Raw genomic sequence first — 14023 nt, 5'->3', positions numbered from 1 at the left:
CACACTGAACCCCTCACTGCCCTGTCCTCTGATCTCCTTCCCATACGGTATAGTTCACACTGAACCCCTCACTGCCCTGTCCCATACTGTATAGTTCACACTGAACCCCTCACTGCCCTGTCCCATACTGTATAGTTCACACTGAACCCCTCACTGCCCTGTCCTCTGATCTCCTTCCCATACTGTATAGTTCACACTGAACCCCTCACTGCCCTGTCCTCTGATCTCCTTTCCATACTGTATAGTTCACACTGAACCCCTCACTGCCCTGTCCCATACTGTATAGTTCACACTGAACCCCTCACTGCCCTGTCCTCTGATCTCCTTCCCATACTGTATAGTTCACACTGAACCCCTCACTGCCCTGTCCACTGATCTCCTTCCCATACGGTATAGTTCACACTGAACCCCTCACTGCCCTGTCCCATACTGTATAGTTCTTCAAAGTATTGTCTGGCATTCTATCTTCAACCTGTTATTGGCTCACCCAGTCATTGTTTTGTCTGTGATGTATCAGGAATCACCCCGGCTGTGACCAATGAGACAGGCCAGTATGCCCGGGTGCCCTCCAGTGAGCTGGGCAGGTGTGTGGGATTGGTGCGGGCAGCTGTCCTCAGCACGGCCAAGACCCGGCTCCACAGCCACGGTCAGAGCCAGAGCCACCGTAGGAACCAGAGTCTCGACGGTAGCCGGCGAGAGCTACTGGCCTTCCCCAACGACAGGGCCTGCAGCAACCGCCCTGCCTCTCCAGACACCACCTACAGGTCATCTGAGTTATACGGGCAGTTAGAGAGTATCTGCCATGGCACCCTGTGACCTATTCCAGAGCCGTATCAGTACTACTAATAGTAATGATGGAAATAGTATCAGTACTACTAATAGTAATGATGGAAATAGTATCAGTACTACTAATAGTAATGATGGAAATAGTATCAGTACTACTAATAGTAATGATGGAAATAGTATCAGTACTACTAATAGTAATGATGGAAATAGTATCAGTGCTACTAATAGTAATGATGGAAATAGTATCAGTACTACTAATAGTAATGATGGAAATAGTATCAGTACTACTAATAGTAATGATGGAAATAGTATCAGTACTACTAATAGTAATGATGGAAATAGTATCAGTACTACTAATAGTAATGATGGAAATACTATCAGTACTACTAATAGTAATGATGGAAATAGTATCAGTACTACTAATAGTAATGATGGAAATAGTATCAGTACTACTAATAGTAATGATGGAAATAGTATCAGTACTACTAATAGTAATGATGGAAATAGTATCAGTACTACTAATAGTAATGATGGAAATAGTATCTGTACTACTAATAGTAATGATAGAAATAGTATCAGTGCTACTAATAGTAATGATGGAAATACTATCAGTACTACTAATAGTAATGATGGAAATAGTATCAGTACTACTAATAGTAATGATGGAAATAGTATCAGTACTACTAATAGTAATGATGGAAATAGTATCAGTACTACTAATAGTAATGATGGAAATAGTATCAGTACTACTAATAGTAATGATGGAAATAGTATCAGTGCTACTAATAGTAATGATGGAAATAGTATCAGTACTACTAATAGTAATGATGGAAATAGTATCAGTACTACTAATAGTAATGATGGAAATAGTATCAGTACTACTAATAGTAATGATGGAAATAGTATCAGTACTACTAATAGTAATGATGGAAATAGTATCAGTACTACTAATAGTAATGATGGAAATAGTATCAGTACTACTAATAGTAATGATGGAAATAGTATCAGTGCTACTAATAGTAATGATGGAAATAGTATCAGTACTACTAATAGTAATGATGGAAATAGTATCAGTACTACTAATAGTAATGATGGAAATAGTATCAGTGCTACTAATAGTAATGATGGAAATAGTATCAGTACTACTAATAGTAATGATGGAAATAGTATCAGTACTACTAATAGTAATGATGGAAATAGTATCAGTACTACTAATAGTAATGATGGAAATAGTATCAGTGCTACTAATAGTAATGATGGAAATAGTATCAGTACTACTAATAGTAATGATGGAAATAGTATCAGTACTACTAATAGTAATGATGGAAATAGTATCAGTACTACTAATAGTAATGATGGAAATAGTATCAGTACTACTAATAGTAATGATGGAAATAGTATCAGTACTACTAATAGTAATGATGGAAATAGTATCAGTACTACTAATAGTAATGATGGAAATAGTATCAGTACTACTAATAGTAATGATGGAAATAGTATCAGTACTACTAATAGTAATGATGGAAATAGTATCAGTACTACTAATAGTAATGATGGAAATAGTATCAGTACTACTAATAGTAATGATGGAAATAGTATCAGTACTACTAATAGTAATGATGGAAATAGTATCAGTACTACTAATAGTAATGATGGAAATAGTATCAGTGCTACTAATAGTAATGATGGAAATAGTATCAGTACTACTAATAGTAATGATGGAAATAGTATCAGTGCTACTAATAGTAATGATGGAAATAGTATCAGTGCTACTAATAGTAATGATGGAAATACTATCAGTACTACTAATAGTAATGATGGAAATAGTATCAGTGCTACTAATAGTAATGATGGAAATAGTATCAGTACTACTAATAGTAATGATGGAAATAGTATCAGTGCTACTAATAGTAATGATGGAAATAGTATCAGTGCTACTAATAGTAATGATGGAAATACTATCAGTACTACTAATAGTAATGATGGAAATACTATCAGTACTACTAATAGTAATGATGGAAATAGTATCAGTGCTACTAATAGTAATGATGGAAATAGTATCAGTACTACTAATAGTAATGATGGAAATAGTATCAGTACTACTAATAGTAATGATGGAAATAGTATCAGTGCAGTCAGGTTTTTTTTTTTTTTTTTTACCTTTATTTAACTAGGCAAGTCAGTTAAGAACAAATTCTTATTTTCAATGACGGCCTAGGAACAGTGGGTTAACTGCCTGTTCAGGGGCAGAACGACAGATTTGTACCTTGTCAGCTCGGGGGTTTGAACTTGCAACCTTCCGGTTACTAGTCCAACGCTCTAACCACTAGGCTACCCTGCCGCCCCGGTTTGCAGGGACCTACTAGCCAGATCAAATCAAATTCCATTGGTCACATAGAATGTTAATGCGAGTGTAGTGAAATGCTTGTGCTTCTAGTTCCGACAGTGCAGTAATATGTAACAAGTATTCTAACAATTCCACAACAACTACCTAATACACACAAATCTAAGTAAAGGGATGGAATAAGAATATGTACATATAAATATATGGATGAGCGATAACCGAGTGTCATAGGGGAGATGCAATAGATGGTATAAGATACAGTATATACACATGAGATGAGTAATGCAAGATATGTAAACATTATTAAAGTGGCATTATTAAAGTGACCAGATGTCTGGGCAGTCAGCGCAGTTGGTTTACAATTTGCATCCGTGTTCTTGTAAAGTCCTATGTAGCCCCTATGTTCTGTAAAGTCCTATGTAGCCCCTATGTTCTGTAAAGTCCTATGTAGCCCCTATGTTCTGCCTATGAACTCTTATGAACTGCTTATATCCTCTCTCCCTCCACCCAGGACCATCTTCACGGGGGTGGAGCGTTACCGCTACGAGGACCCTGACTTTTCCTTCACGAAGGAGGAGGAGCAGCAGAGACAGAGACACAGAGATCACTACCTAGCCTTCATCAGGAGCCTGCGAAAGACACGCTTGCAGAAAACCACTGCGAGGTAGACAGAGTGGGATGTGTGTTCTGTATGTTGTAATCTTGGCACCCACAACCAAAGAGCTACCCAGTAAGCAAAATGACCCTGAAAAGACTTGACATCACACACATTTCAGGTGCTGAAAAGAATAACAAATAATTAAAGAGCAGCAGTAAATAACAATAGCGGGGCTTTATACAGGGGGTACCGGTACAGAGTCAATGTGGAGGCTATATACAGGGGGTACCGATACAGAGTCAATGTGGAGGCTATATACAGGGGGTACCGGTACAGAGTCAATGTGCGGGGGCACCCGTGTCGAGGTAATTGAGGTAATATGTACATGTAGGTAGAGTTATTAAAGTGCCTATGCATAGATAATAACAGAGAGTAGCAGCAGCGTAGAAGCAGTGATGCAACCAGGATGCTCTCGATGGTGCAGCTGTAAAACCTTTTGAGGATCTGAGGACCCATGCCAAATCTTTTCAGTCTCCTGAGTCTCCTTCACGACTGTCTTGGTGTGCTTGGACCATGTTAGTTTGTTGGTGATGTGGACATCAAGGAACTTGGCTCTCAACCTGCTTCACTAAAGCCCTGTCGATGAGAATGGTGGCATGCTCGGTCCTCCTTTTCCTGTAGTCCACAATAATCTCCTTTGTCTTGATCACGTTGAGGGAGAGGTTGTTGTCCTTGCACCACACGGTCAGGTCTCTGACCTCCTCCCTATAGGCTGTCTCATCGTTGTCGGTGATCAGGCCTACCACTGTTGTGTAAATCAGCAAACTCATTGATGGTGTTGGAGTCGTGCCTGGCCGTGCAGTCATGAGTGAACAGGGAGTACAGGAGGGGACTGAGCACACACCCCTGAGGGGCCCCCGTGTTGATGATCAGCGTGGCGGATGTGTTGTTATCTACCTTTACCACCTGGGGGCGGCCTGTCAGGAAGTCCAGGATCCAGTTGCAGAGGCAGGTGTTTAGTCCCAGGGTCCTTAGCTTAGTGATGAGCTTGGAGGGCACCATGCTGTTGAACGCTGAGCTGTAGTCAATGAATAGCATTCTCACATAGGTATTCCTTTTGTTCAGGTGTGAAAGGGCAGTGTGGAGTGCAATAGAGATGGCATCATCTGTGGATCTGTTGGGGCGGTATGCAAAGTGGAGTGGGTCTAGGGTTTCTGGGATAATGGTGTTGATGTGAGCCATGACCAGACTTTTAAAGCATTTCACGTCGGACGTCAAAGAAACGCCTTATTTTCTGACGTTGAAAATGCGTATTTTCTGGATGTTGAAAATGTGTCATTTACAGACTTTGAAAATATGTGCATGTATTTTTCAGTCATTGATTCTATGGACAAATTTCTGCACATTATCAATGAAGTAAGCATGACTGTATATCACAATAACATAGGAATTAGGAGCCAACTGAAGACTGTGATTTATTAATGCTCCCATCAGTCACATTCACTTATGTTAGATTTTTCAAAAGCTTTAAAACTGGCATCAATGATGTTAAAAAATAGTCTAACATACTGAATGAACTAACAGGCCACTTCAACTGTAATAACATTCTCAGTAACGGCTACACATTTTTTATTTTCTTGCTATGACTGTGATATGTTGTTCTTTATCTACCTTGATTGAATGCACTGACTGCCAGTCGCTCTGGATAACAGCGTCTGCTGAATGACCAAAATGTAAATGTTGAAAGCAAACACTTGCAAAGCATGCTGGGTATGATTCAAATGAGCCCCCCCCTCCAAATCTGAACACATCATAGACGTCTAGGCTGTTTCACACATTTGAAAATCACATTACAGTACAGTAAAGTACTGTAGAGTATACTATGGTACGGGACAGTTGAGTTTTATTCAGTAAAGTACTATGGAGTACAGTTTAGTTCAGTAGAGTAGAGTACATGTACTGTATTGTGCTCTACTGTATTGTGCTCTACTGTACTGTACTGTGCTCTACTTTACTGTATTCTACTGTACTGTACTGTGCTCCCGAGTGGTGCAACGGTCTAAGGCACTGCATCTCAGAGTTAGAGGTGTCACTATAGACCCTGGTTCAATTCCAGGCTGTATCACAACCGGCCGTGATTGGGAGTCCCATAGGCCAATCATTTTGGCCTATGTTTTTTGACTTGTTTTTTGGGGTCAAATCAAGGCTGGTCTGGACCGGACCAAATCTGAACCAAATATAGATGTCTATGAATGGTTCAAATATTGTCCAGACCGGATCAAAAATCTAAATCAGTGGATGTTGAAATCAAGGCCGGTCCAGACCGCACCACAAAAATACCTGAATAAGACAGCCGGACTAAAGTCCAAAAGACGTCGCCTGGCGGTAATTGCTTAGTGGGTTCAACATTTTAAGCAAGAACTGAAACTGCAAACTGAAACTGACAAATCCACCCCTCCCCTCTTTCCAAAGCTCGGTCCTAGCCACTCCCCTTCTAAAACGTCGACCTATGAGGGGACCTGATTCATCTGGCACTCTACACTTCTCTTTTGAATGGAAAGCTTTATCTGCCTTCCCAATGAAAACTAGTTTGAAGGTTCAAACATATACTCTATTTGATGTCAAATAGATGTTTCTGAACGATGCATCACGCTGACTTGTTGATAATATGAGCAGAGCGCGCCTCCCTCACCAGCTTCGCCCAGTCACGTGACGGGCCATGCCCCAGTGCAACCTGGCCAGTTGAATAAAATCCCCTCAATATGTGCTGTAGGCTGACAACAAGGCGGTATCTGACGATGTTTTCCATATGTATGCTCAGGCTGCATGGTGAGGTGGAGGACAACGTAGACATTGGGCTCCGGCCTGCCGCAGGACTCCTCACCCCCCAGCTCTCTCTGAGGGACCTGGAGTCCAATCACAGCCAGGAGGGGCATAGCGTCGACCAGGGACATAGCCAGCTATTGACCACCTGTATGCTGGCTGCCATGGAGACCAGGTCCAGATTCAGACAGGTATGGCAGGTAAAGCAGGGTGTTTAAAGTCTCTGGTAAACCATTTTTCATGGGTCCTCTAAAGTCTACAGTTACCTGTTTTAGCCTCTGCAATCCCCTCCCTTTATCATTCTGTATCTGGTGTTTCCTGACTGACTGTATGGAATCCCCTCCCTTTATCATTCTGTATCTGGTGTTTCCTGACTGTATGGAATCCCCTCCCTTTATCATTCTGTACCTGGTGTTTCCTGCCTGACTGTATGGAATTCCTCTGTCTCTATCATTCTTTAACGTGATCATTGTCTTGATCACGTTGAGGGAGAGGTTGTTGTCCTTGCACCACACGGTCAAGTCTCTGACCTCCTCCCTATAGGCTATCTCATCGTTGTCGGTGATCAGGCCTACCACTGTTGTGTCGTCAGCAAACTTAATGATGGTGTTGGAGTCGTGCCTGGCCGTGCAGTCATGAGTGAACAGGGAGTACAGCAGGGGACTGAGCACGCACCCCTGAGGGGCCCCCGTGTTGATGATCAGCGTGGCGGATGTGTTGTTACCTACCCTTACCACCTGGGGGCGGCCTGTCAGGAAGTCCAGGATCCAGTTGCAGAGGCAGGTGTTTGGTCCAAGGGTCCTTAGCTTAGTGATGAGCTTTGAGGGCACTATGCTGTTGAACGCTGAGCTGTAGTCAATGAATAGCATTCTCACATAGGTATTCCTTTTGTTCAGGTGTGAAAGGGCAGTGTGGAGTGCAATTGAGATTGCATCATCTGCTGTTGGTGCGGTATGCAAAGTGGAGTGGGTCTAGGGGTTTCTGAGATAATGGTGTTGATGTGAGCCATGACCAGACTTTCAAAGCATTTCACGTCGGACGTCAAAGAAACGCCTTATTTTCTGGATGTTGAAAATGTGTAATTTACAGACAGAAATGTGCATGTATTTTTCAGTCATTGATTCTATGGACAAATTTCTGCACATTATCAATGAAGTAAGCATGACTGTATATCACAATAACATAGGAATTAGGAGCCAACTGAAGACTGTGATTTATTAATGTTCCTATCAGTCACATTCACTTATGTTAGATTTCCTGACTGTATGGAATCCCCTCCCTTTATCATTCTGTACCTGGTGTTTCCTGACTGACTGTATGGTATTCCTCTGTCTCTATCATTCTATATCGGGTGTTTCCTGACTGACTGTATGGTATTCCTCTGTCTCTATCATTCTTTAACCCTCTGCTGTCCAGGTGACAGAGGGCATCAATGCACTACCCTCCACCAACCAGGAGGTGTCAGACTGCAGTCGCACCCTGACAGTTCAGCAGCTCCACCATGTAGTCATAGGTGAGAAACGCATGCAGTCTTTGTTTGCATTAGGAATCTTAATAAGCCCTCTTGTCCCTCCCATGGCTGATGAAGAGAATATTCACTACATTAGCATTTTAAAGATGTGAATCAGAGTTTGGTTTCCCCTCCTCCCCTTCCAGGCCCGTCCTTAATAGATTTTGGTGAGGTGTGTGTGGCCTCAGTGTGTGTGAGGAACCTGGACCTGGTGAACAACCTGCAGGTGTATGTGTGGGTGCAGCTGGAGTTAGACTGCTGTCCTGAGCTGCAGCGCTCCAGTCCACTGTCCCACGTGCTGCCCCCCCTCTCCAGAGCCACCCTGCCCCTCGTCTTAGAGAGCACCAAGCTGGGAAAGTTCCACAAGTTAGTCACTGTGTGTGTGGCTGGTTGTCTGTCTCTGTCTCTGTCTCTGTCTCTGTCTCTCTCTCTCTCTCTCTCTCTCTCTCTCTCTCTCTCTCTCTCTCTCTCTCTCTCTCTCTCTTTATATATAGAGGTTTCCTAAATTGATAATTGACAAACCAAATCGAGTCCAATTCTTATTGATTGATTAACTGACTGCCTGGCTGACATTTGACTGGTAGATTCCATCTCCCTCTCACAGGTCAATCTCCTACACGGTGAATAGTCATCACCGAAGCCATGTCCTGGTTCAGTCCCAGCTGGTCCCTGTGGTCCTCCAGCTGTCCCAGAGCCAGGTGGTCCTGTCCCCTTCCCCCAGCTACCTGGCCCAGTCGGGCTACAGGGGTACTGTGACCCTGGTCAACCCCAGGAACCACCCGGCTGACTTCACCTGGAGGCCTATCATCACAGAGACGGGCCTGGCCTTCTCCATACGCCCAGCCACAGGTAGGCTGCTGCTCTGGGCCTTATCAAAACCACACACTACTGTAGTCCTTAATATGTACTGTAGTCTAGTCTTCTATATGTTCTGTATGGTGATGTACTGTAATCTAGTCTTCTATATGTTCTGTAGTCTAGTCTTCCATACAGTGGGGAGAACAAGTATTTGAAACACTGCCGATTTTGCAGGTTTTCCTACTTACAAAGCATGTAGAGGTCTGTACTTTTTATCATAGGTGCACTTCAACTGTGAGAGACGGACTCTAAAACAAAAATACAGAAAATCACATTGTATGATTTTTAAGTAATTAATTTGCATTTTATTGCATGACATAAGTATTTGATACATCAGAAAAGCAGAACTTAATATTTGGTACAGAAACCTTTGTTTGCATTTACAGAGATCATACGTTTCCTGTAGTTCTTGACCAGGTTTGCACACACTGCAGCAGGGATTTTGGCCCACTCCTCCATACAGACCTTCTCCAGATCCTTTAGGTTTCGGGGCTGTCTCTGGGCAATACGGACTTTCAGCTCCCTACAAATATTTTCTATTGGGTTCAGGTCTGGAGACTGGCTAGGCCACTCCAGGACCTTGAGATGCTTCTTACAGAGCCACTCCTTAGTTGCCCTGGCTGTGGGTTTCGGGTCATTGTCATGCTGGAAGACCCAGCCACGACCCATCTTCAATGTTCTTACTGAGGGAAGGAGGTTGTTGGCCAAGATCTCGCGATACATGGCCCCATCCATCCTCCCCTCAATACGGTGCAGTCGTCCTGTCCCCTTTGCAGAAAAGCATCCCCAAAGAATGATGTTTCCACCTCCATGCTTCACGGTTGGGATGGTGTTCTTGGGATTGTACTCATCCTTCTTCTTCCTCCAAACACGGCTAGTGGAGTTTAGACCAAAAAGCTCTATTTTTGTCTCATCAGACCACATGACCTTCTCCCATTCCTCCTATGGATCATCCAGATGGTCATTGGCAAACTTCAGACGGGCCTGGACATGCGCTGGCTTGAGCAGGGGGACCTTGTGTGCGCTGCAGGATTTTAATCCATGACGGCGTAGTGTGTTACTAATGGTTTTCTTTGAGACTGTGGTCCCAGCTCTCTTCAGGTCATTGACCCGGTCCTGCCGTGTTGTTCTGGGGGAGGAAAACCTGCAAAATCGGCAGTGTATCAAATACTTGTTCTCCCCACTGTATGTACTGTATGGTGATGTACTGTAGTCTAGTCTTCTATATGTTCTTTATGGTGATGTACTTTAGTCTAGTCTCTATATGTTCTGTATGGTGCTGTTCTGTAGTCTAGTCTTCTATATGTACTGTATGGTGATGTACTGTAGTCTAGTCTCTATATGTTCTGTATGGTGATGTACGTGTCTCTAGTATCGCTCTCTCTCCCTACCACCCTTTCTGTCTCTCCCTCCCTCTCTCCCTCCTCTTCTCTCTGCCAGGTACTGTGGAGGCGTACAGGGAGTTAGACTGTGAGGTGATGTGGCATCCCTCTTTCTCCTCTCCTCTGGAGGGACAGTTTGACCTGTGTGTTCACCAGGGAAACACCGCACAGCTACGATGTCTGGCCAAGGTGTGTGTGTATCTGTGTGTTTCTGTAGTTGAGGTTCCTGTGATTGTTAATGTAGAGAGAGATCCCATTCCCCTCCCTCCAGCTTGGTTCATCCAGTGTGCAGCTGGCTGAGAAACATCTGGTGTTTGGATCAGTACCTCTCATCTTCCCCTCCGTCAGGACCGCAACGCTACACAACACAGGACACAACCATGCCTACTTCCAGGTACACACTCCACACCGGGTCTTTGTACCATTTATACTTGTGAGTGTGTTTTATAGAGGTATAGCGTGTGTGTGTGTGTGTGTGTGTGTATCAGGTGTTGGACGTGTACCCCCTGCCTGGCATGGTGGTGACCCCCACCGAGGGTGTGGTACCTGTGGGGGGGCAGGCAGAGGTCCAGGTGCACCTCAACCCCGGAGCTGTCATGAAGTTTGACACCAGAGTGGAGGTGAAGGAAACAGACACACAACAAGTCTGTACAAACACACAACATATTAAAAAGTCTCTACAAACACACAACATATCATAGTCTCTACAAATAATGACATTATTATTTCATTATTTCCGAAACCTAAATAACCTCTAGTCTTATCTGTCATTATTTCAGAAACATAAATAACCTCTAGTCTTATCTGTCATTATTTCAGAAACATAAATAACCTCTAGTCTTATCTGTCATTATTTCAGAAACATAAATAACCTCTAGTCTTACCTGTCATTATTTCAGAAACCTAAATAACCTCTAGTCTTACCTGTCATTATTTCAGAAACCTAAATAACCTCTAGTCTTACCTGTCATTATTTCAGAAACATAAATAACCTCTAGTCTTATCTGTCATTATTTCAGAAACATAAATAACCTCTAGTCTTATCTGTCATTATTTCAGAAACCTAAATAACCTCTAGTCTTACCTGTCATTATTTCAGAAACCTAAATAACCTCTAGTCTTATCTGTCATTATTTCAGAAACCTAAATAACCTCTAGTCTTATCTGTCATTATTTCAGAAACCTAAATAACCTCTAGTCTTACCTGTCATTATTTCAGAAACCTAAATAACCTCTAGTCTTACCTGTCATTATTTCAGAAACTTAAATAACCTCTAGTCTTACCTGTCATTATTTCAGAAACATAAATAACCTCTAGTCTTATCTGTCATTATTTCAGAAACCCAGATAGTCATGATGGATGAGCTTGTCTAACGAGGTGTGTGTGTTGCAGATAGCTCTAAGGAACATTAAATCTCTGGAGCTGAGAGTGGGCGGGTCGGTCGAGCCCCCCCTGGTGGACATCAACGTGGTGAGTTCATATGTGGAGCCCCCCCCCCCCCCCCTGGTGAACATCAACGTGGTGAGTTCATATGTGGAGCCCCCCCCCCCTCTGGTGGACATCAACGTGGTGAGTTCATATGTCGACCCCCCCTGGTGAACATCAACGTGGTGAGTTCATACGTGGAGCCCCCCCCCCCCCCCCTGGTGGACATCAACGTGGTCAGTTCATATGTGGAGCCCCCCCCCCCCCCCCCCCCCCCTGGTGGACATCAATGTGGTGAGTTCATATGTGGAGCCCCCCTGGTAAACATCAACATGGTGAGTTCATATGTGGAGCCCCCCCCCCCCCTGGTCAAAGTTGAAGTGTACCGGGACTTCCCGGGTGGCGCAGTGGTTAAGGGCGCTGTACTGCAGCGCCAGCTGTGCCATCAGAGTCCCTGGGTTCGCGCCCAGGCTCTGTCGTAACCGGCCGTGACCGGGAGGTCCGTGGGGCGACGCACAATTGGCCTAGCGTCGTCCGGGTTAGGGAGGGCTTGGTCGGTAGGGATGTCCTTGTCTCATCGCGCACCAGCGACTCCTGTGGCGGGCCGGGCGTAGTGCACGCTAACCAAGGTTGCCAGGTGCACGGTGTTTCCTCAGACGCATTGGTGCGGCTGGCTTCCGGGTTGGATGCGCGCTGTGTTAAGAAGCAGTACGGCTGGTTGGGTTGTGTATCAGAGGACGCATGACTTTCAACCTTCATCTCTCCCGAGCCCGTACGGGAGTTGTAGCGATGAGACAAGATAGTAGCTACTAAAATAATTGGATACCATGAAATTGGGGAGAAAAAGGGGTAATTTTTTTTTTTTATTACAAAAAATTGAAGTGTACCTATGATGAACATTACAGGCCTCTCTCATCTTTTTAAGTGGGAGAACTTGCACAATTGGTGGCTGACTAAATACTTTTTTGCCCCACTGTATGTGTGTATGTACAGTGGCAAGAAAAAGTATGTGAACCCTTTGGAATGACCTGGATTTCTGAATACATTGTTCATAACATTTGATCTGATCTTCATCTAAGTCACAACAACAGACCAACATAGTGTGCTTAAACTATTAACACACAAACAATGTGGCTTTTTTTTCTCTGCACATAATGGTGTGTGTTCCTTCCAAACAACTCAACTGTAGTTTAATCTGTCCACAGAATATTTTGCCAGAAGCGCTGTGGAACATCCAGATGCTCTTTTGTTAACTTCAAATGTGCTGCATTGTTTTTTTTTGAGACAGCAGTGGCTTCTTCCGTTGTGTCCTCCCATGAACACCATTCTTGTTTAGTGTTTCACATATCGTAGACTCGTCAGAGATATTAGCATGTTCCAGAGATTTCTGTAAGTCTTTAGCTAACACTCTTAATCTCATTAAACATTCTGCGCTGTGCTCTTGCAGTCATCTTTGCAGGACAGCCTCTCCTGTAGCAACAGTGCTGAACTTTCTCCACTTCTAGACACGTTGTCTTACAGTGAACTGATGAACATCACGGCTTTTAGAGATACTTCTGTAACCCTTTCCATCTTCGTGCAGGTCAACAATTCTTAATCTTAGGTCTTCTGAGATCTCTCTTGTTCGAGGCATGGTTCCCATCAGGCAATGCTTCTTGTGAATAGCAAACTCACATTTTGTGAGTGTTTTTATAGGGCAGGGCAGCTCTAACCAACATCTCCAATCTCATCTCATTGATTGGACTCCAGGTTAGCTGACTCCTGACTCCAGTTATCTTTTGGAGAAGTCATTAGCCTGGGGGTTCATATACTTTTTCCAACCTACACTGTGAATGTTTAAATGATGTAATATAGACAAGAAAAATACAATTATTGGTGTGTTATTAGTTTAAGCAGACTGTGTCTGTTGTTGTGACTTAGATGAAGATCAGATCAAATGTGATGACCAATTTATTCAGAAATCCAGGTAACTCCAAAGGGTTCACATACTTTTTCTTGCCACTGTGTGTGTGTGTGTGTGTGTGTGTGTGTGTGTGTGTGTGTGTGTGTGTGTGTGTGTGTGTGTGTGTGTGTGTGTGTGTGTGTGTGTGTGTGTGTGTCTGTGTGTGTGTGTGTGTGTGTGTGTGTGTGTGTGTGTGTGTGTGTGTGTGTGTGTGTGTGTGTGTGTGTACGAAACACACAGAACAGCAGAGCATAACAGTGTGTCCTGAATATGCCCTGTCAGGAGCACACTACAGCAGTCTGTGTGTGTGTGTGTGTGTGTGTACGAAACACACAGCGTGTCCTGAATATGCCC

General features: G+C 43.6%; 1 protein-coding gene across 1 annotated transcript in view; it reads left to right on the top strand.

Annotated features, from left to right (window-relative positions):
* Window positions 1–14023, top strand: part of LOC110502326 (cilia- and flagella-associated protein 47) — an 89493-nt gene that overhangs the window by 5808 nt on the left and 69662 nt on the right. Inside the window, exons 10-19 of the mRNA XM_036951399.1 lie at window positions 518–764; window positions 3642–3794; window positions 6550–6742; window positions 7968–8064; window positions 8208–8427; window positions 8666–8910; window positions 10360–10490; window positions 10573–10695; window positions 10790–11001; window positions 11667–11871. Of these exons, the coding sequence (XP_036807294.1) occupies window positions 518–764; window positions 3642–3794; window positions 6550–6742; window positions 7968–8064; window positions 8208–8427; window positions 8666–8910; window positions 10360–10490; window positions 10573–10695; window positions 10790–11001; window positions 11667–11871 (1826 nt within the window). The remainder of the gene's footprint in view (window positions 1–517; window positions 765–3641; window positions 3795–6549; window positions 6743–7967; window positions 8065–8207; window positions 8428–8665; window positions 8911–10359; window positions 10491–10572; window positions 10696–10789; window positions 11002–11666; window positions 11872–14023) is intronic.

Source organism: Oncorhynchus mykiss, chromosome 18 (genome assembly GCF_013265735.2).
Source record: "Oncorhynchus mykiss isolate Arlee chromosome 18, USDA_OmykA_1.1, whole genome shotgun sequence".
Classification (NCBI taxonomy): domain Eukaryota; kingdom Metazoa; phylum Chordata; class Actinopteri; order Salmoniformes; family Salmonidae; genus Oncorhynchus; species Oncorhynchus mykiss.
The sequence above is the reverse complement of the archived record's forward strand: the minus strand, read 5'-3'. Positions and strand labels throughout refer to the sequence as shown.